The following is a 22,517-nucleotide window of genomic DNA, read 5'->3' as shown; positions in this document are numbered from 1 at the left end:
AAATTTTTAAATTTTTAAATTTTCAAATTTTCAAATTTTCAAATTTTTAAATTTTTAAATTTTTAAATTTTCAAATTTTCAAATTTTTAAATTTTCAAATTTTTAAATTTTTGAATTTTTATTCTATATTTTCGACTCTTTTTCGCGTAGAATCGCCCCCTTTCCGCTTGTACCACCAGTTACCAACCACCCTGTATGTATTTTCGACCAATCGCGGGGAGACGCAATCGCGAGGAAACACGTCAACGGGAGTCGTAAATTCCCGTAAAGTCCCCCTGATTTCCGTTAAGATAACAGGGATGGTTAAGATACCATAACGCTGCGATTAACAGGGTTGTAAGGTTATATTTCTAACACTTACGAGGTACACTGTTGAGTATGTATACGTTAAGTAAATGATTGATTTAAGGAGAGTAACCCCTTAATGACTTGTCGACTATTCTAACGTTGAAGAATAAGCAAGTACAGTGACGATGCTGTATCGGAGGAAAGCTAATAACGGGTGTGTCTAGCGCACGGGATTATCGGATTTGTTCATGACATTTTGGCCAGGAAAGTGAGAGCAGTATACGTTGTTTCCGATTAGATAAACGAAGGTTGATGGACTAGGAAGGGTCTTAGCCGCCCTCGATAGAAAGTTGCTAATGGGAAGCATCGTACGCGAGAAAAATTAACTTTCCCGTGTCAAGCCGTAATAGACGATAGTCTTTAGAAAAAGATTTAGGAACAAAGATATTTGTTCGGTCCGAAGGACCTTAGCTAGCAAATTACTGCGATATTAACTTTCCCGTGTCAAGCCGTAATAGACGAGAATCTTTAAAAAATGATTTAGAAACAAAGATTTGTACGGTCTGAAGGTCTTATAAGGTTCGGTCTTAGCTAGCAAATTACTGAGATTTACGATGGGTCCTTAAGAGGATTGAGGGTACGTATATGAGCGGATATCTGGTTCCCGTCTAGTAACAATAACGTAACAATATAGTTAAGAAGAATGACCAAAATATAGACAGATATAGAAAATCGCTCTCTACGTATATCGAAAGAATAATTTATTAAAAGTATAAACAAATTGGTCTTCCACGAGAATCGAATAATCTCGCGTAACAAGGGGCTACTTTCGGTGGTGGTATCTCTGGTGGTGGACAGCATATCGATCGCGGATAATAGCAAGGCGAATACTTGAGGCTGTGGAAAAAAATCCGTGATCATCGTATCTTCTTATATTCCTTTCGAAGTTAACGTTTCATCAACATACCCGTTGCGAGTGTAGGTAACTTGAAAATGAACCGAAGACGTGCCATTCGTCGGTGGCTGAATATTTGGACACGGTGAACACGTTGAGAAACAGGTTTTTCTAGACTCACAGCGCGATGGGTAGCTGGGTGGATACCTGCACAGCGCGTCTTCCAACGTAGTTGACATTTTTCTCTGTTATCGATTCGCCGCTATTATTATTGCTATGCCGAAACAACGAGTTTTGGTTTTATATTGCACTTGGACGTCGAAAGAGTATATTAAATAAATCGATAAATTCGAGGCAGCGAATAGAAAAAGCGGAGAGATAAAAGTTGTATTAAAATTTTGTAGGTTATGTAGTTCAAACTGAACATGGTTTCGTAGATGGGATTTTGGTCAAAAGAAGAACGAGAGATTCGTACGTGCTTGAATAACAATTTCTTCTGTTTTCTGTTTCGAAAAGAGATAAAGATAGAAGGGATAGAAATAGACGATGAAAGAAGACAGTTTGGTAATCACAACAGATATTATAATAAATCATATCTTTACAGAGGCAGATACATTGTAAAACGAACAAGGATACTTTCACGAAATATACACGCAGTCGTACATTGATCCAGGAATCGATCGGCGACACTATGTACAACACAACCACGGAAGCGTGTACGATGTCCTGTCCAAAGAATTTACAGACATCGCTATTCCACTTTCCTCAAATTTGGCACGCAGTGCACCTGTTCGTATATTATTTCCTTTTTTTTATTTCTTCTTTCCTTATCCCAGTGTTTCACTGCCCTCGCATTCGACGATTTAACCAATCAGAAATTCGCTAGTCTCGGTCGGAGAGAACGACACGCAGGAACCCGACGTTTTAGTCCTTACTTTCCACTTTATAATAAATTAATTTATTTCGCGTATTTACCTTTCTCGAAGTAAACGAAAGATCGAAAATCCGAACGAACGATCAGCGTACGTCGATATAGAGGGCAAAAGAAAACATAAAAAACAGAGGAGAAGAGAAAACAATAAGTACTTAAGGCGACGATATTATATAACGAATCGATATTGTATACGCGATTCCCTGTAGCTCGTTCTTCGAAGAAACTTCAAAAATCCGCAGCTACGTCAATGGAAACAAACATTGACGATGTCATTGGCATCGGTTCATTGACCGAGCCTTCCTTCGGATTAGTCGAATTATTTGGGTTCAGGTAACTCGACTAATCCGAACGAGGGTTTACCAAGTTCATTTCCAAATGAAAAACGACGAAAAGAAATATGAAAACAAAAGAAGAACAAATTGTATTTGTATAATATTTAAGTACATGGATCAATCGACTTTCTTTCTCTCTTCCACGCGTGTCTTCTATACGAGTTTCGCGATAAGTACCTGGCGATCGGTTCGCGCTTATGCCAACTCGATAATCGTTCCTCTCCTTTCTTGTTTTCGTTTTATTTCATATTCTTTTGTTCTATTCTTTATCTTCCCTTTTGTGTCGATACTCGTTCGTTTTTTACTTTTGTTGCTTTTGATTTACCGGACGGACAGAAGGTGGCTCAAAAGATCAAGCTGAAACCTCGTCAAACGATCGAGAACGATATCGGACTGGATTCCTCCATATGACGAGCGTCGATTACGTGTTCCGTTTCATCATGTCGCGGTACAGTCTGTTCAGAATCGGTCGATCTCTCGAGCGAACGAAAATAACAGCCATCGTTTCGTTTAGCCACTGATGAAACTTAAAATTCGAAATCTAACGTCCTTGCGTCCACTTGGGCTTTTATTTTATATTTGAATCTTTAAATCGCTAATCTTTAAATTCGAAGACCGTGGCGGAATTAAACACGCGTTAGAACGATAACAATGTCGATAGCTTACGACGTTGAGTGATAAGCAAAAAAAAAAAAAAAGAAAAAAGAAAAAATAGTTTTTAGGTTATAATTCGTTCCGAACAGACCATATTTTGACGTTATTAAATACAAAGTATTCCTAAACTGTAGAAGCAACGCGATTTGTGCTGAGAAACGCTACCGAACTATTTACAAGGATAACTTACAATCATAACTGAACGAAACCTCGGCAACGAAGAACGTTGTTTCTATTTGCGTTAGGATCATCGCCGGCTCGGTGAACATTTTCTTCTCGTATTCTTACACACATACTTTCACTCGCTCATTTTCTCCTTTTTCTCTCTTCGCCTGTTCAATTTTACTTCCTCTCCCTCGCCCTCTCCGTTTCTCTTGTTATCACTCTCTTCTCTTTTAAATAACTACTATTTATATACAATGCACACACACGATTCGTCGAAACGACGATCGAACACGTACCCTCTTTCTCGTCAACCACGAGAGATCATTCTAGTTATTGGCCCACCTCGTTTTACCCCTGTTCGATGTAAATCCCTCGCCATGATGTTACGTATGGTGTATGGTTTTTTGTAATATCGTGCTCTCGAGTCTTTACGGCCGAGAAAAATTTCAGGGACAATTCTTAGGATAAGTTCAACGAATTGCGACGTACGTATTTCCATCAAATAGTAAGTAACTAAGTGCCGTCAGATGTAGCGACTGTCGCCGCTGTTTTACACGAGTAAAAGATCTCGCTCTATAAGCAGCAAGCCTTGTAAATTGCAACTCGAATGTATTTTACGAATCTCGTTGTCTGTCATTTTCTTACCTTATCTTCCCTCCATAACCTTACTACTTAAGCCTTTGTCAAACTAATTCTCGGGAATTAGTATCTCTAGAACTTTTGTTGGAAACAACGAACACAGTTGTAGTCCTTACTGCACACATGGCAAGGGATTGAATCATCGTGGATCAATACACTCGGAGGAACGAAAAGTTGGAACGTAAACCGAAATGGAGACAAGCTTCAAGACGCGATAGTAACCCCGTGTTTATCTTTATATAGGATGTGGAGAGCGTTCACGTGTCTCCGTAATTGTTCAACAACCGACATAACTATGTAACAATCCGTAGTATTATATTCTTATTATAAATTCACGTTGGAACGCGACTCCGTATATCCGTATATCGTTGCTCTCGTGTTGGCTCGTGAAACGACTTTCGTGAATATTTTAGCTCTTGTTCTTTTATGTCGCTCTAATTTTTCTCTGTGCGGTTTCTTTTCATTTTGTTTCAAGCGGAAGCACCTTTCGCGTTCTAGTTGCGTGAATCGTCATCTAATGGCGTCACTCACAGACATTCTATGCAAACATTTTACATTTATCGTTATCGTATACCACATTGCTAGAAGATGTTGCAACTTTGTGTCTGGCAGAACTTTCGGTTACCCGCAGATATTTGGAACATGTGCGCAGACAATGTCTGTAGTGCCATACGCAGACAAATTATGCATCGTCGTCGTGATTCTGGTAGCAGTGACAGTACCCGATTTCATAGAATATCATTGACTAAATTTCATCTTAAGAATTTTTTTGGAAATCTGTGAAACTTACGATTCTTTCCTGCGTCACAGCTACACAAAATCACAACGATGTTGCAACGCTTGTCCGTATTAAGCTTTTAATGTTAACACGATCATTGGAGTGCTTCGACCCGCTCGTACGTACGATATTAGACAACGATAGCGTGGAACGTAAGTACTGACTCTAGAAATTTTTTAACATCTAATCTTTTCTCTTAAGTACACTAAGTTGTATATGCGTGTGTTTAGGACTCGTCTAGTTAATTCTGCCGGCTAGAGAACGATAGACTCTGCGCTACCCAAGCTCGTAAACGCTTGCTTACGTTCCAGACGGGAAATTCGCAATTCATCGAGCAAAGTTTACGACAGTCGCTCGACCCCATCCTCGCCTTTAAGTACTGGCCACACCTCCGTGTATATCACAGTCCGTCATTTTGCTACTCAGTCGCGTCAGTCGTTTTACAACGCCTGGTTATCGGATTACGTAGGGCCACGTACAGAAACTTTATTTTTACTCGATTGCAACGCCATATCGCGAATCGAAAATTGTCCTTGGTTGCCTAAATTATTACCAAATACGTAGACGATGTATATATATCGATTCATTCCTTGCTGCATCGTGTCTCGAGGCCAAATCCGTCACAGACTTCAAAAATATTCAAAGCCCGGCCAAATCGAGTATGACATCTTAGTAATTAATAAATACGTACGCTCGTGTCTATCAATGTTATTCGAGAAATGAAATCTACTGAAAATCCCGACTGGCCCTAAATCGATCACCAGGGGCGGTATACGTCGATATATTTCTTTTCTGTCTTTATCTCTACTTATTCTCCTATCTAAAATTTTCCTTGCTCGTAATTAAGAAAACTTGTCAATTCCTGATATTTCGAGCTGGGTAAGTTCGACAGAATTTTTCATTCGCGGCCATCGACCGTTCGAAAAGAAAAATAACTTTTCTGTCGAGTCACGTTCGACGCGTGAACCCGCGGTCGGTCTAACTGTAAGCTACTAGCATCGTGTTTTCACGTTATATTTCTCGTAACTTTTACGTTATATATGTTTTTTTGTTTTTTTTTTCTTTTTTCTCTTTTACTGTTATTTTCGACGAAACATCAGATTGGTGCAGCATAATCTTGGGTGCGTGGAAATTTCGCTTCATCATGCATAACGACGGTAACCGTATTCAGTCTAAACTACTCAAGATTATTGTACACCTCGTTTTATTAAGTACTTTCGTGATAGACATTTAAGTTATCGATACCAGCGACATAATCTAGCTTCCTTCACGAATAAGGTGCGATGACATCTAAAAACAGTATCGTGCGATCCAGGTCGATCGATCGACCCGAATCTCTTATTTAAATAAATCCACGTTCACTTCACCAACGCGATTGAACGCGTGGTCCCAAAAGACGCAATTTTAATTTACCTCCTTTCCCTGTCTCTTCTCTTTCGTATCCAAATTCGAGGTTATCGAGGCTATGTGTGCGTAATCTACTAATGTCTAAAAAACATCGTTTTTTTTTTTACGGGTACGTGTTTTGTGCTGATTTGCTGTTTATCGTCATTGCTACTAAACATATCTCTTCGAGATCGATACGTATATTCTCCGGCTCCCGCTCCTCCTCGATTCCTCGAGGTTTCTCGTTACATCGCACGATGCTTGGACCGTGTCGCCCGACCGGAAACTTCATTCGAGCAAACTTCGCGGTTTCATCGACGTTTGACGCGTTTCACGTGTAATACTTTCGGTCGTGCGAGAGGTCGAAGCGCGAACGGACATGGAGTCGTCACTATGTGTTAGAGCGGAAGTACTTGACAACGCTATTGATGAACTCCTGGCGCTACAATTGCACCTGGAACGCTTGAGTCGCGTTTGGCATTATGAAGGGGTTCGTCGTGCTCGATTGTCGCAGGTTTCTCGCCGCGATCTCGGCCCATTCCGCGTCAAACGGATCCGAAGGACCGGACCTGGTGGCCTGTCCCATCGCGGCCGAACCGAGCGACAGGGCTCTCGCGTGCAGCGGTGGCGCTCGTCGAGGACTCGTTTGTCCTTGAGAAGGAGATTGCACTGAGGGTGGCACCGAGCTGGTTATACTGCCTAACCATTGCTCTGGTTTGGGCAACGCGGCTGTCGTTGAAACAGGTTGGACCTGGAACGATAGAAGAACGTTGTGAAATTCCGTTATTTGCTGACTCGAAGTTGGAAATTCTATAACGATCCTACAGTAGTCTAGCGACAATTATCGATACGCTCAAGAATCTAATTCGCATCGTCGGCATTTCTCTCCTTGACACAAACTGTTCGAAATGTAGAGAAAGAAGGTAATCGATAATTCCTACAAAGTAAAAATCCGCGTCTCTTGACAATTCAAAATTGCTTACCGCTGATGTGGAAATAGTATTAGGTACTGAGGTTTGGCTAATCTGGCTAGCGTCGTTAACAATACTGCCAGACAAAGCCGGAGATACGGATGCCACGCTGGTGGTCGGTGAGTTTGTCTTCGAAATCATCACTGAAGCCACGGGAATCGGTGATCTATTCACAGCTGGCGTGGACACGTTCCCTAAGGAAGACGTAGACGCCGTACTAAAAGCTGGACTGGCCGAGGGTGGTGTTCCAAAGACACCAACGGTGGAGGTGGGTGCGGGAGTGCTCATAATTATCGGCGTGGGCGCGTTGGTTCTTGGAAGAATAGGACTGAGATTACTGGTTTTGTTCAGGATGGGCGTAAGCCTGTGATTCGAAGCTAAAACAGGCGATGGAGCTTCTTGCCAGCTGGGTCCAACATGGTTCAGATTACTGAGATCGTCGTTTTTGTCGTTATTGTTGTTGTTGTTGTTGTTGTTCAGACTCGGACCGTTTTGTAGTTTCAATTCGTCTAAGGAGTTACTGCTCGTCACTGTAAGACGATATAACGTTTCGTGATGTGATAAAATACAAAGTTATTTTTCTTAAGTAATAAATAACGTGAAAATCGATTGATTTTTTTTACCAACGCTACGTATACGATAAAAAAAGTTGCGTTACATTTTCCATGGCAAATTTGCGATATACCTAATGGAGTATTATTAATCGTAGTGCTAGTGAAGAGCTGCTTAGCAACAGTGCTTGTACTGCTCTGCGCAGGGATTGGTCCAAAGTCATCGCTGCTCGAGAGAAGCGAAAGCCCCTGTGAAAGTTGCTGACACATCGCTGAAACGCTGTCCTGGCCCGCAGGCGATATTTCAGGTATTGGACTAACTGTAAAAATAAGAACGGTATTTTAATACATCGAATACTCAAAATAATAAACATTGCTAACATACTAGAATTTGGTGCTTCGAACTGGTGCTTGAAACTACAGAACGCATGCTGCAGACACGTGAACACGTGTTAAGCGTCCAACAGTGATATACAAGATGTTAACAAACGGATAGTTCGGACAATTACAGATTTGTAATATTTCACGAACTGAGCGAACCCAATGCAGAATTATAGAAGAAGATAACGAGATAATTTCGTGAGCTGTGCAACATATAAACGGAATCGTGACTTACCAAAAATAATTTTCTTTCAAGAAAGTACAAGTACAAGCAGAAAACAGATCCATTATCGTGAAAATAGAAAATGCAATTTATTTGAAAAAAAAAAGACATAATCTATCTAATAATATCTAATATTTTCTTCGTCTATTTCGTAAAATAGTACAAACGTGTAAATGCCGAGTCATCGTATTTTTATATCGTGTGTAAAAACGAACTACGATTTGAGAAAAGAAAATTGAATGCAAGGAGGTACTTCTTAAAACGGAGACATTTAGAAAACTACAGGATCGTCGCTATCGCGAAGAACGTTTGAATTCTCTTCTCGTTTCGTCTACTCGCTCAACTCGTTGAACTATGAATAACATATCCTATAGGTACACTGGTATATTTGAACACAAGGGAGAAAACGAGCACCATTCAAGAACATCAAAGGAGGATCAGGCAATATGGACAATTAACAGAATTAGGGAATAATGACCTTCGTCATATCCTTCGAATTCTATTGCAAAAATGAAGAAGTATATTATTCGATGTTGGGAGTGGCTTAAATATGTTAATATATATGCAGCACATGGAAGAAAACGACTTGATAGAACATTTTTACGATCGAACCAAAGATCCTACGATATCTTAAAATAATCTTATAGTTAACATATAATTACAAGACTTTATCTGTATTAGATACTTTATGGGAATATTATTCGACATATTTATTATTCAATTTACGATGAATCCGCGGATTTCATAAACGTTTCACGATACTTTGATATCTCCAGTCTGTCTTTTATACGTCGTAATCCTCTTTTTGAATACCAGCTTATCAAATGTACTATCGCGGTATTGCACACGTTGCACGTGAATATAATATATATGTACGTATGTATGGTGCTATATATATATCGCGTATATTCGTTATATATTCAAAAATACACTGTACGTATCTGCGTGATCGCTTCTTTACTGGAAATTATATTAAAAAGCTTACCTGGTGGTTTCAAAGGTACAATGTGAGAGATAGCAGATGGCATCCGTGACAAATCCGTCGGTTCCAGACTGTGGCTACGTGTGCGCTCAAGATTACTAGGAAGATCGTTGATCCGTAAACTAAGCTGTCTTTTGAACGGCGATGCTTGGTTCAGTTGCGTAAAACCGCGGAAGGAACCTTGTCGTTCGAGCATCGAGGGAGTAGCGTGCGGTCTCTCGATCGCGAAAGGGTTGTAGACTTGTTTTATGGGAGGTACATCTGCGATGGAATCAGTGATCGTTAGAAACGTTAGATCGTTATACGTATATCATCTATATACTCGTTTTATTTCCATAACATCTTTCTCAGGCGAGAATTGTTTATGATTTCGTTTAATTTTCGGTATTGTACGATTACATCGAGTCAATCAAAGAAATTACATGTATTTGTAGAAATATCGTTAGAAAATTGCGAAGAAAATGCGAAGAAGACGAGTGACTGACCTACGGCGCGCTCGCGCGAGTCCTGCAATCGTTCGGTTAGGGATGGCTGCCTGAAACTGCCACTCCTCGTGAAGGTTGAAGTTTTTGAATCGAACGTCATCGTGACGCCGCATTCCTTGTCCCTCCGTTGCTTTCTTTCCAGGCACGCGGCAAAAGCGCAACCCACTGCATGACTCAAACGCTCTCCCTGTAAGAACACGGTGAATAATAAGCGTTGGACTCGTAATCGGCGAAACTCGCGCGATAATATTACTTTCTTTTGTAATTTCCTAAAACATATCTTTCAAATAAACGAGATAGATGGTTGAAACTATTTTTCTTCCGATTTTATAACGCGTTAACTTGCAATTTCAAAATGTTTTACACTTGGAAAAAACGTAACAAAACGTAACCAGAAAGAAAGTTAACGAAATTTCCTAGGAAACGCGTCAGCGACACGTACCGACTCTTTCAACGCCAGAAACCCGTGGCACATCCAGCGTCTGGTCGTGCCGTCTCTACAAATGTAGCTGAACCCCTTCTCGTGATTTCGATCCGGAGCACAAAAGGAAACTTTCTCTATCGTCTGGTCGACGATCAGTCCTTTTGTCTCATCTTCAACGACCCGCAAACCGTCCCCTGATACGTGTAGCACTGCGCGTACCGGTCGCCGCCTCGAGTTCTGCAAGAATTTTATTATGCAAAGAATCGTTTTAATCGTTTTTAATCCAACCAGCCAAGTAGTTTCTTTATACGGAAGATATTGGAATTTTATCAAAAGATTTTGTGTTACGTACCCTAAGTACTTTTAAAGCTTCCTCGCATACTTGCATACCCCTTGACTCGAACACCTCCACACATCCCAGGTACTGTACATTCAAAATCGATAGGATCAATCGATACGTACGAAGAGAATGGCGTCTGACGGATAAAGGGTGATTTGCAAAAATATAATAGAAATCAGAGCTAAACTATAGTCGCACAATTTTTATATTAAAATTCAAAGACGTTTTAATACGATAGAAAAAACGACGATATCATTTCGAAGTAACATCTCGAAAATGTAGAGATGGTCTATCGAAATGGATGAAACTATACGTCATCGAGGGAAAGCATAATGGAACACTTGTTATTCGAGTATCGATTATCTGGATACGTGCCAATTTTACGGCTGTTGGCTGCCAGATTTTCGACTATATACGCGTTCACAAGTTTCCGTGCATTCGATGTCGGAAAGCGTTTTCTTTCAAACGGTCAAATTCGTAATCCATGTTACACGTACGTAAGTTTGGCGGAGTAAATGTCGAGTCTAGTCAGTAGATCCGTTAATAAAGCAAAATACGCGGCTTTGTCTGATACTAAAGATGCTTTTTGGAATAGAAGATGTCCATTTAAAACGAAAGGATTGGTTCTTAGAGCGATAATAAACCGTCGATTGTATTACCTTAACGTGGAAAGCGCAGGTAGCTGAACGGACAGCCGTTTCGTCTGCCTGCCATTGATGAGGTTTACTCGATTCCGGCACGTGGGGATCTTTTCGCCGCCGAAAGCTATCGCGGAAACTTCGTCGAAGTCGGTCCATTCTTTTTCCCGGTGACCTCTCGCGTTTCTGCAATAATACGAAAAAAAGGACAATTAGTATTCTGTGATCGACCAAAGATCGATCAACGAGATAAAGACTGAACAGAGATTCGTTTCACCTTCTCGACTATTTCTCCCATTTTCCCCGCGACATAGCAAAAGAGACCCAAAAAAATACACGGAACGCAATCGCACGAGCAAACAGAAAAGAAAGGAGAGAACACGAGTAAAGGCTTGAAAATATGTCGCAGGAAAAGCAAGATCCAAATTGCGAAACATTTCTAGCATATATCTCAGCAACAGCCATTTTTTCTGACCAATTTTCTGTGGTATATACATGCGTCCAATTTTCCACCGATATTTCCTAATTGGCAATTGAACGCGGACCGAAGCATCGTTCTATTCCTTTTGTTTACTCCGACAGACAGAGAGAAAGAGACAGAGAGAGAGAGAGAGAGAGAGGGGAGAGTTTCTATTTTTTCCTAAGCATAAGCAGTCCACGATTCCTCGCAAAATACGCTCGACAAACATCCAAAAGATCTAGGAATCGAATCGGTTAAGGAGGAAGTTGGACGATCTTCTCCATATCCAACCGTAGATGCATTCTCCAACCGTCGTATCTTAGACTTTTAATATCGCGCGTCCCCTGCACCGACTATGGCGTTTCCGAAGATCGGCGAATATTCCCAGAGGTCGAGCACTTTGCTTCGTTTGCCTGAGTCGTTTAACGGTGGGCCTTGAGAAAAATAGAAGCCAGCCAGTGTCTGGCAACGGCGGCGAACAGAGTCCAAGTCGTACAATGGCCTGTGATCGAATCTTCGCCTCGGTTCCCAACGAATCTTTTATATCAGAACCCTCGACGAATTCTCCCCTAGTACGGAGCCGCGAATTTACCCTCCTAAATCGACACCCCTAAGAACCGGCCAACGAACCAAGGATCGACATAGGTTGAGAAAATCTTCTCTCCGTTCCGTTTCCCTCTCTTTTCGATCCCTCCGTTTCTTTTCGTCTTGCAACCCGCTTTGCGTCTCTCCGTCGCAAAGGTAAACAGAAGTTGTTCGTACAAATCGAGCGTCGATTAGTCCTTAAAAGGATAAGGTGCCTCGACTCGATTATCCTTTCCGTGCAAGACAGAGTACGTTTTATCGCTAAAAAGGTACATATTTTTGTCACAGTGAAAAAAAGGACTTCTTCGAGAAATCGTTCGAGATTTGATCGTTTTTTATCGAAAGGACTGCTATATACACCGTAGATTATTTAAACAATTTTTTCTGCAAGTAGTATTCTTCAAGAAAAGGTACGTACATGTAGTAAACAATTATGTAGCCGAACGATTCGAATTCCCACGATAGATCAATATGAAAATAGATGGAATGTTTCGAAATAAGTAGAAGAACAGCAACATGGTCTAACGATAAGACGTCTGCACGGTACTGTGTGTCTTGGTTAGACGTTCCCACCGGAGTTTATGTGCGCTTACCCACCGTGTGAAAGAAATTTTCGATAAGCGATACATATGCGCGTTCTTATTTTATCGACGAATCGATCGATACGATACGAAACAGATGTACAAGTAAATAGAGGCACTTACTTGTTTCATTCAATTGTTTCGTTCAACTTAATTTTCGTCGGAATCGCTTACCAACGAAAGCACTTTGACGCAACTCTATTCCGACGTTTCTATATATAAACGTATTACTCTTGTAATACAATCTGTGCTTTTAGCAAAGAAATTGAGCAGCCACTGTTCTATCGTCGGAGAGAAACATTTTTTGTTCTCTTCGTTAAATGTTAGGTTGTCCGAAAAGTGTCTTTCTTTCACAGAACCGTCTTTTACAACGATGCATCTTTATACCAACACGAAACCTAATCTGACCTAAGATCTTTATTTTGATAGAACAAAATGGATCATACGTTATTCGATAAAATAACATAAAACGGAAAATGTTGTTCGTCCATTATTTCCTTATAGAACGAAAGAAACTTTTCGGGCCACCTAATAGTATTACGACATAAACTATGGTTACGTACTTACTATTACGAGCTACGCAGAAATCTAACAAATTTTGGAAGTGGTAATACCAATCGATAAGACGTATCGCAAGATCAAGCAAAGAAAGGAAACGTTGGGAACATTTATCGCTTAACATCCTCGGATCGTTCACCTTCGTTCGTATTTCAGTCGTGAGATGTTACTCGTCGCGTTCAATTTTTGTCGGTGAACGACCAAACGTAGAAACGACGTTAGCTTCTCGATAGAGATAACGCGATGATCTTATCTCGCATTAAAAATACGGAAACGCGTTAACTCGATGTTACACGATCCATGTGAACCAGATAACATGTATCGACGAGATCATCAGAGCGTCATCCCCGTTGCTATATCGTAAATAACTCGTTCTCGACTGTGAATACGACGCGGAGCACGGGGATTCCCAAGCGAACGACCGCCTTTTAATTCCACCTTTTCACAGTGTCGCCGTTTATCCGACCAATCGAACAGAAAAAGTATCAGCCCCGAGTGATATCGCACCTCGGGATCGATGGTTCCTCGAGTTGCGAATGGTGGCGGATATGGGGAATGAATGGGAATCTAGGGCGAAAATTAACTCGTGCCGTCAATGCAGAAATGTTAGGGACGAATTTGACGTAATCGTTATTAGTAATCGACGTAATAAGATCATCTTCGAATTATTCGTTGAACGTTCAATCTATAGAATTTTATAGAACTTTATAGAAGTTTATAGAACTGTTGGGATATTTATCCCCTGTTCGTATAAATATCGCGTTGTTACGAATCTATTTTTCTTTTTATCGGTCGAAATATACTACGTGTATATCGCGCGTTGCTTTGGTCAAGACGTTCTGTCCAAGGCTTACGAGGCTTTAAATTTCACGCTCGTGGAATTCAAAACTCCCATGATCTATCAACGTCGATAAGCGATTTCCTACTGACAAACCTATCTATCTTCTAGAAAATTGTCCCAGCAAGACAAATTATAATCGACAGGAAGATGATACAAAGGATAGGATAAGCAGAATTTTCTTGCAGCATTTATCGTACACGACGGTACGAAAACTTAAAAACGAATCTAAAAAATTATACGTAATTTGTTTTCATTTTGCATGAGAAACGAAATAAAATTGTTATTCCTCGAATGACGAAACTTCCATCCATGATATTACGACAACGTTTATTCGTTCGAAAATCCAAAACGCGATATTTGATCGCATCTCATGCGTGGTTTGCAGAAACGCGTTCCACGACCAAGCAAATATTGTCACGTACTTCCAACGATCCTTGCTCTCGACGATAGATCCCTGTTCGTGCAACAATAACGAAGCTCTCGCAGCTGTAACCACTGCGCACGATGATGAACCAGTTCGTGGACCGCTATGAAAATAATCGAACCGCGTGGCAACCAAACTCGAGGACGCTTTTTTCCATACGGAGATGGCGATCGCGCACGAGGACCGGACTAATGGTTAAAACGTGCGAAAGCGAGCACTCTTGATCCAATCCGATTACTCAGGCTGTTTGCTTAGCCTGCTAATAGGCTTACGAGAGAGTTAGAATCGCAACGGGCCAAGTGAATCGTCGCGATGAGGTTCGATTCATGCAAGATGACATCCACGTGCTGGTCCCTAAGCTCCAAACAGATAATCGTTTCGAAGAGAATCGATAAGTGGTCACGCGACATCGTATTATGTCGTTCACGTGACGAGAAGGCGATGAATTTTACTGGCGTCTCTTTCGATGCGAACTTTTTCGTTGGTTTGATTATTTAGCAGCAGAAGATAATATCGCTGGACGTGACAACGACGCCATAAAATGGATAAATAGCTTGCCCATTCTTTCCTATCGAATTTATCGAACTTCGAAGTTGTATAAATTCGCGCCTCTTGAGAGAATACGTTTAATCTTCGTTTAATTGCACGAACGAAGCTTCAACGCGTATACGGGAGACATCGTATTACGATGTAATTAATGAGAAATGAAATATAAATATTCTTGATAAAATATAAATAAATCTATGCGTAGGTTGCACGGATTGATCGACGCGAGACTTATTTAAAACTGTCGTGTGTCTACGATGCTCGGATTCGTCGATTAAATTACGCTCGTTCATTGATTCGCTAATAAAAAACCATCAACGCCATCGTTTCGATATCAATGAATTCTAAATCAAGTTATACGCGTGAATATCGTGCTCTCGATCATTTACTCTCTGTATACGCGTGTCAAGTCTACTAGGTGTTACGTTCTAATTTGTTTGCCGTTGAATTTATCAAAATGTCAATTACAGAATGTTTTCAGAGAGAAATTTAGAGTCGACTAGATCAACTAACGAAACGACGACTGGACAAAAACAGGTTCCCGAATCGGATCGACGATGACTAAGAAAATAAGAAAGGATTCATCGTGTGAATCAGTGAGCGGGATCATCTAGTGCATTTTGTTCGACGTCTTCGACGATACTTACAACTTTCTTTTTCTCGAGCTTCACTCGTGAATCGGACGATGAGTAACGTCTCGACCATCCGGAAATTGTCAGAAGGTTGCAACGAAATTCTCGCGAGGTACGAGCTTTAAAACGTAGTGGCGAGAGATTTCGTTACAGGATCATTTTAAAACGATTAACTCGGCGACGTTCTATTTTTCGAATTAATAAAATTAGATCGCAAACAAACCAATCTTTCGCATTTATCAACGAATTTCTTTAAAGTATTGAGCTTTACGCTTAAAAACAAAATTTCACGTTTCTTTCAAATTATAACGTAATAGTAAGGATAACAAGGACGAAATTTAAATAATCCTTTCCTGCTACTCGTTAGATACAGAAAAGATAGGGTCGCTTAACCTGTAATTATTCGCTACTTGAATAAAATTGCGTTTCGAGGGAGTCGAACCGATCCTTGAAGTCATATCTTCTTTGAAAGTCGTTCCTCGATTGTGTGTCGGACGCGCATCCACGTTTATCGTGCTATTTGATTGCAGGTCGAGCGTTATTACCCCTTAATGAAACCCACATCCTCGTGGTTATAGCATTGCCATGAGAAAACGGCTGTTCGAAAGAAACGTCGTCTCCGACTTTACAGCGATGTGATATTAAATGCAATTCAATGGTAATAGCTTCGTACGTACATACGTGAATATATGGAGTGTTTACGTTATTAGTTGCAAATGATTCGTTCCGACGATCGTTCTCTTAACGATTCCGAATGAAACGATCCTCGTGATTGATTCTGCGAATGCCGTTCGATGTTTTTACGAAGCTACTTTTACTCGATAGAAATATCGATGTAATCCCTCGGAATCTTACGATTAGATCGATAAATATCGTCTAAATAATTTTTTAATTCGACTCGAGGACTTCAACCTGTACTGGCGGAAAGACTTTCGAGATAGTAATTTTTCGCTCGTTTCGATACGATAATATTCCCCTTGCGTCTGCAGATACGATTAGTCACTCGAAATTAAATTGCAATACACAAGCACAACACCGTTCTTATTACACATCTGATGACTCATTGTCCGCACTCGTTCCATACGGACATTTCGTCATAGTCTGTTTCCACTTTATCGGGAATGCACGATCCTTTGGACAAAACTTGCTTCGACGTAAAACATGGAACAATCCGAAACGAGTTGCGATAAGTTTTGCATTATCGGAAGGACCGAATAATGAATTTAATTAATTTCTCGAATATAACGTTGTTGTATCTTTTCTTATTTCGTTAGAATTTCAAAAGTCAAAGCAACGTTCACGTTATTTACGGTATATTCGACTTTCTTTCGCCGTATATCTTAATCTTTTCGTTTTTACGGCTATGGCCGATCCGCGCTTAATACGTTGACGAAGTAAATCGCCAATTGCAGGATGAGAAAGGAAAAGAATAAATTCGAATGGAGTTCAACAGCCTATTTCATGCCGGCGTTTCTTGCCGTCTTTTATCTCGTTAGAAACCACAGATTGTCGTATCCTTTCCACACGGTGGCAAACCGGCTTTTACATCAAGGAATAAATTCCTTTCTTATAAATTACATTAATTTCTTCAACGACGTGGTCGTTCTTGCCATCGAGCAAGCTTCTTTCTAAGAGCGTCTTTAATATCGCTCGTTCGAGATGGGAGTGCCGTAAAGTCCACGGCTCGCTAACAGCAGGAAATTGCGGCGCTAGATCGACCTGCCTACGTTTTGACATGCACGACCCGTCTGCATGCACACATAATAACCGTACATGCATTCTCCAACCGCCATATTTCCTTTCACGCCTCAAGGTCGAATCTAGAGATCACCAGCTAACGAAGTTTGTCCGTAAAATATCATAAATACAAGAACAGGTAGCACGACCTCGCGCGCAATTATTCAGAATCCGACGAACCTCTCAACTTTAACGGGATCTATCGGCTTCTCTTGTATTTTCACGCGCAAGAACGGGCGAAGTTACGGAATTCTTTCGTCAAATACACACGCAAAAAGAGATTTACATCGATATATTTCTCAGTTTCGGAATTCCGATGAAATTCGATAAAACTACGAACGACATTTACCTTCGTAAATGTACGTGTATCGTCATATATACGTGGACACGATACAAGTATCCCTCAAGTATCGTTCGGATCGTGCCACTTTCAGTCGAAAAAGGCGCCGTCTCGAAGCGTCTGAAACGGTTGATAGTCCATGGCACGACACAGCTGTCCCTGACATATAAGCGGAACGCGTAGTAAAAACGGACCGTTCTAAAAAGAATCTGAATGGTTGTTTGGCACAGCTTCTCCTCGTGGCTAGGATTTCTTACTTTGGGGCTACGTGCCAATCGAAGGCATGGATCTCTTGGCCCCCGACTAGGTGTCGTGACCTAGAAAGGCGACGATGAGAGCCGGTATACATTCATGCAGCCCTATCAGTTCGTCGACCCGAGACACTGGATTCTGCCAACGTTTCTCAACTATTTTCAAGCCAACAGACAGCAGATTCTTGGGCATATGCACCGGTGTTTTAGCAACTGAGCATCAAGAACCGTCGCTACTTCGAGAGCTATCGCTGCCTTGAGAAATCGACGTAATGGGTCGCACCGACCGGAGGAGAAGAGCACGCGTTTTTCCTTTTCATCCTCCGATGTTTTCGATTTTATAATATCGACGCGTTAACAGTTTGTAAAGTCAAATATAGTAAAGTAAAGTTTCAAGTTTAATATTTACTTTGATCCGTTGGTCGAACAATGAAACTTTGAAATTTGTTAACCCAAGGATTCTCTGTTTTTCTCTAGAAAACGTTTCAAAAGGAAATAAAAATCCGACGAATTGCAAATGAAACGAATACACGGTTCTATCTCGTGGATGACGCATTTAAAGTGGAAAATAGTATGGCCAGTGTTTTATTTCCCAGACTTTCCAGCAAAACGCTTCTCTCACAACGTCGCGTTAATTACACTAATTACATTAACGTCGGAATAAGAATGTTTTCTTATAATTAACCATTGTTCCTCTTCGCTTAAAGGATACGTTCGATGGTATAATTGGCACAATTATTTTTTTTCCAGGTTACGAATGAGACAAGACTGTAAATATTACCTTGTTCTTCTCGCTAGATAAGATGCTGCTAACGCGACAGTCTCTCGCCATGTAGCACGAGTGTCTTGATTTTCAAGCTCTTCTTCCAAATAAAAGATACTCGTTCGTTTGTATCCGTTATCGAAATATCGAAACGTTCGTCCTTGAAAACATAAACGAAATTGTTTAATTTCTCTTTGCCACTTTTCCAAGCGTGTATCCACGTAGGTATTTTGTACGTTTTCCAAGTTCCATATTTTCTTTCGTACGCGCAAGACAAAAATCGGAGATCGTCGGGCAACGACGTTGAATCGCGAAGAAAAATAGGAAGATACTCGTTACCTGAAATGGCAGCGAGTCTAACGATGACAAATATCTACGAGCGTCTATGAGTACTCGATCCTTTCACCGAGACAGGTGTTGCCGTGCACTGCGATGTAGGCAGACGCACATATGCACTACGATGGGCGGTGTTATTTACAGGACAATAACGCGAAAGCATGGTTGCGTCGCGAACGCGATTCAATTCCGTCTCGGCGGAACCAACACCGTGATTTACACCAGCAACGTTGAATTTTACCAATAGCACCGTGCGTCGAGCTGTAAACTACGTTTAAACAAGATTACTCTGTATCTACTCTATCTTATCTTTTAAATTAAGTTATATTTCTTCGATTAAACTTTTGCTTTCGTAAATACACCCCAATCTTCTCTTCGTTATTTCGTTTTATCGCGGTTTATTTCGTTTACTTCTCGATATTAACAATTTGCCATTTTAATTATTATCTACGCCGTGTATTATTTCCTTTTGCAAGTTGTTCAGGTTATTCGATGTGTAAACAGAGAAACTCGTGGATAAATTGCAAGGTAGAAAATATATTTAAATAGAAGCGTAATTGTAAGTAAGAATACAATTTGAGCCGGTCCAGATCCGCGCGCTAGCTGCGTTACCCAATAACTGAAAACTCCGAAGCCAACGTCTACCGTTTATGGTTTGTCTTCGTCACAGTCTTTTGTCTACACGCTGTCGATGGCTTCGATGCTTGAGAAAACTAAAAAAGACGTAGAGTTTTCTTAGAAGTGGTGACCACTTCAACGTAAGTTACAAGTTAAATGGCTAAAATTAGCGCAAGTTACTTTACAAATGTCGATAACAATTCGCCTATTGCAAATCGATTAAAATCGAAAGACTGGGAATTTAGAAAATTTCGTTAACGATACTAGGTCGATCGTTCCGGACGTTCCCAATTTGAACCGCAACCTGCAAAATACGGAAAAATTCGGAAATTCCGCAAACGCCAACTTTTTCCCGTAATTCCAAGACACCTTGTAGAATTCCGGATCTCTTTCCCTCGCTTGCTATCAAGCGGACGGACATCGATGCATGTAGCACCAGTTATCCTTGAGTTCGATCCCCTCGTCGATCGTCTAGCAGTATGCGTGACCGTAAACGTAAGTACACATGTACTTGCGCGATTTGCATCGATTCGATAGAATGCGTGTCACTCGCGTAATATAATTCGTACGTAATCGCAAGCGCCCCAACGAATTCGTCGTTCGAGTTATCTCTTCTTACGAAGCGTAAAATTCTCGTTCAGTCTGTTCTCGACTGGCCGCAACGCTTCGATCGCGTTCAACGTCGAAGCAAATCCTTTCCATCGTTCGATCCTCCTTCGACGTCACGTCGTGAATATTACACGCTACGTGGAAAAATCACGGCCCCGAGTGCACGCATTGCGGTTACGCGGAAACGTCGGCGAGATTCGTTTATTTTTTTTATCGCGAAACGAGCTCAGAGTATGTCATTTTGTAAAAAGGTTTATTATCAACGATAACGATGTTATCGCTTTATAGAAGCTTAAATATGAAAACTTAAAAAACGTGCAGGTGTTTCCTACGTTCGTCGTACGCGAACGAGTAAGCCAAAGCGTGAACTGAAATTATTTCATAAAAGTAACGATACCGTACTTTGATTAGTTCGTAAATACGTACGTACCAACGATAAGTACGGAGACTTGAAATCTTTGAGTCAACGATACGCTGGAGAGATTTTACGTTCGTGTTGTGTTTTAAGTGTTTTCAGTACGTTTATCGGTTATTCCGTGTATTCTTATTCGTAGAATTTACAACTACGTGTCATATCCTTCGGTATTAAGTTTCAGTAAAGTAATTTTAATAAGGTAGATAAATTTGACCCGTAAGCAAATCGTGAAAGATATAAGCAGCCCGAAGATAAACTGCGTCTATAAATTTCCAAGAACTATTACAATTTTATACGAAGCAGTCGTTACCTAGATGCTATCTAACTGTTTTATCCAACCGTTTTCCAACTCTTCTTCTAACGCGCGATAAGTCGAAGTTGTCGTCGAATTCGAAGAAAAAATTGTTACAAATTTCGACAGACGTATCACCTTTGAATTCTGTTTGTTCCATGTGAAATTCTTTTCCTCCGTCTTATAAATGTAACGACGAGTACATTTTACCTTCGACTATCCAGCAAAGCCGTACGACGTGTAATAACGCGATTAAATTCGATCCATATCTGTCCGAATAATAAATATACGAGGATACGATCGATTTCCATGTTGTACGCGAACTTCGATTCTTTACACTGCAAACTTAACGGTTAAAATATCTTAAAATTTGTTGTAAAACGTTTTCGTTATATCAACGATTTTCAAGTTACTTGACTCGTATTGTTTAATATACAAATACCTTAGATTTTCTTCGCTGAATGTTAGCGTGTAACAAGACCGTGAGATAGAAGACATCCACTGAAATGTGGGCGAAGTTTCTCCTGTCACGAAGAACCTGTTTGTATCCTTGCGGAACAACATTCGCGAAACTTTAAACTTGTTCGAAAGTATCGCGAGACTTCTCCGAAATCGTCCGATGCATCGTTTGTCAGATCGAAAGAAAATTTCACGAATCGTTGAAATTTTTCCTCGAAATCGGCGTAATAAATCCCGTTTCGGTTCGATCGAAATAAAAGCGCCATCGTTACGCTTTATAGGTCGATCGTCTATTTAAAAAACGACGATGTATTTAGCGGCGGTATAGAAAATCGCATTTGTACGAGCGCGATCCATCATGATCGTATTAAACTCGCTTTATTAGCTTGGTTCGACGTGCTCCAGTTGAGGATGAACTTCATTACGATCGTCTTGCATCTGACTCAAGTTGCAACGCGCGATAATTGATCGTAATAAACACAATGAAGAAAGTGCGATGGAAACGGATCAATGTACGCTATGATTCTCAGATACGTTGCGCAAAATTCATTCACGGATATATTTCGCCGTTGTATCTCAAATTGTTTTAAATACGCAAATATATATGTCGGAGGCAGGTTGACACTTGGGCGTTCGACGAACCTTTACTTACTTTACCGTCGCGAATGTAGCCAATCTCTATTAGTACGCATGTGGACATTACCAGACGCTACGAGTAATGGCAATAGGATGGTCGGGATGATGGTGACAGCGAATTCAGGTTCGACAACGAATCCACGGTCCACGGGAGGGCTCGTATCGACGTGCTACTCGATTCGGGTAACTTCCCGATAACTCGATCGTCCAACGACTCACTAACTAACTGACTAACTCTAACTCTCACTCTGACTCCGTCAATCCAAAAGAGGCTGCCCTTATATACTCCTGTCCCCGCTTCTCGGGTTAATCTTTGTTTTAAGGAGAGCCATATAATCATTTCATACCTCTGTCAGGTACATGTCCCT

At 40.8% G+C, this 22,517-nt stretch overlaps 1 protein-coding gene across 4 annotated transcripts in view; it reads right to left on the bottom strand.

The window, feature by feature from the left end:
* Positions 1 to 1,748: 1,748 nt before the first annotated feature.
* Positions 1,749 to 22,517, bottom strand: part of LOC100748594 (protein numb) — a 35,984-nt gene continuing 15,215 nt past the window's right edge. For 2 of the 4 annotated variants that reach the window (XM_012392673.3, XM_003485323.4), the window contains exons 2-10: positions 11,088 to 11,252; positions 10,441 to 10,512; positions 10,107 to 10,325; positions 9,665 to 9,851; positions 9,183 to 9,440; positions 8,676 to 8,696; positions 7,728 to 7,913; positions 7,055 to 7,572; positions 1,749 to 6,822 (exon numbers count right to left, since the gene is read on the bottom strand). In XM_012392673.3, coding sequence (XP_012248096.1) covers positions 6,514 to 6,822; positions 7,055 to 7,572; positions 7,728 to 7,913; positions 8,676 to 8,696; positions 9,183 to 9,440; positions 9,665 to 9,851; positions 10,107 to 10,325; positions 10,441 to 10,512; positions 11,088 to 11,225 — 1,908 coding nt within the window. In that variant the 5' untranslated portion in view covers positions 11,226 to 11,252 and the 3' untranslated portion in view covers positions 1,749 to 6,513. Of the gene's footprint in view, positions 6,823 to 7,054; positions 7,573 to 7,727; positions 7,914 to 8,675; positions 8,697 to 9,182; positions 9,441 to 9,664; positions 9,852 to 10,106; positions 10,326 to 10,440; positions 10,513 to 11,087; positions 11,253 to 19,740; positions 19,747 to 21,592; positions 21,597 to 22,517 lie in introns of those variants that run through there. The other 2 variants (XM_033324472.1, XM_012392669.3) reach the window with 2 other exon arrangements.

This window comes from Bombus impatiens, unplaced genomic scaffold, assembly GCF_000188095.3.
Source record: "Bombus impatiens unplaced genomic scaffold, BIMP_2.2 scf_0051, whole genome shotgun sequence".
Taxonomy (NCBI): Eukaryota; Metazoa; Arthropoda; class Insecta; order Hymenoptera; family Apidae; genus Bombus; species Bombus impatiens.
This window is presented reverse-complemented; position numbering and strand designations above follow the sequence as displayed.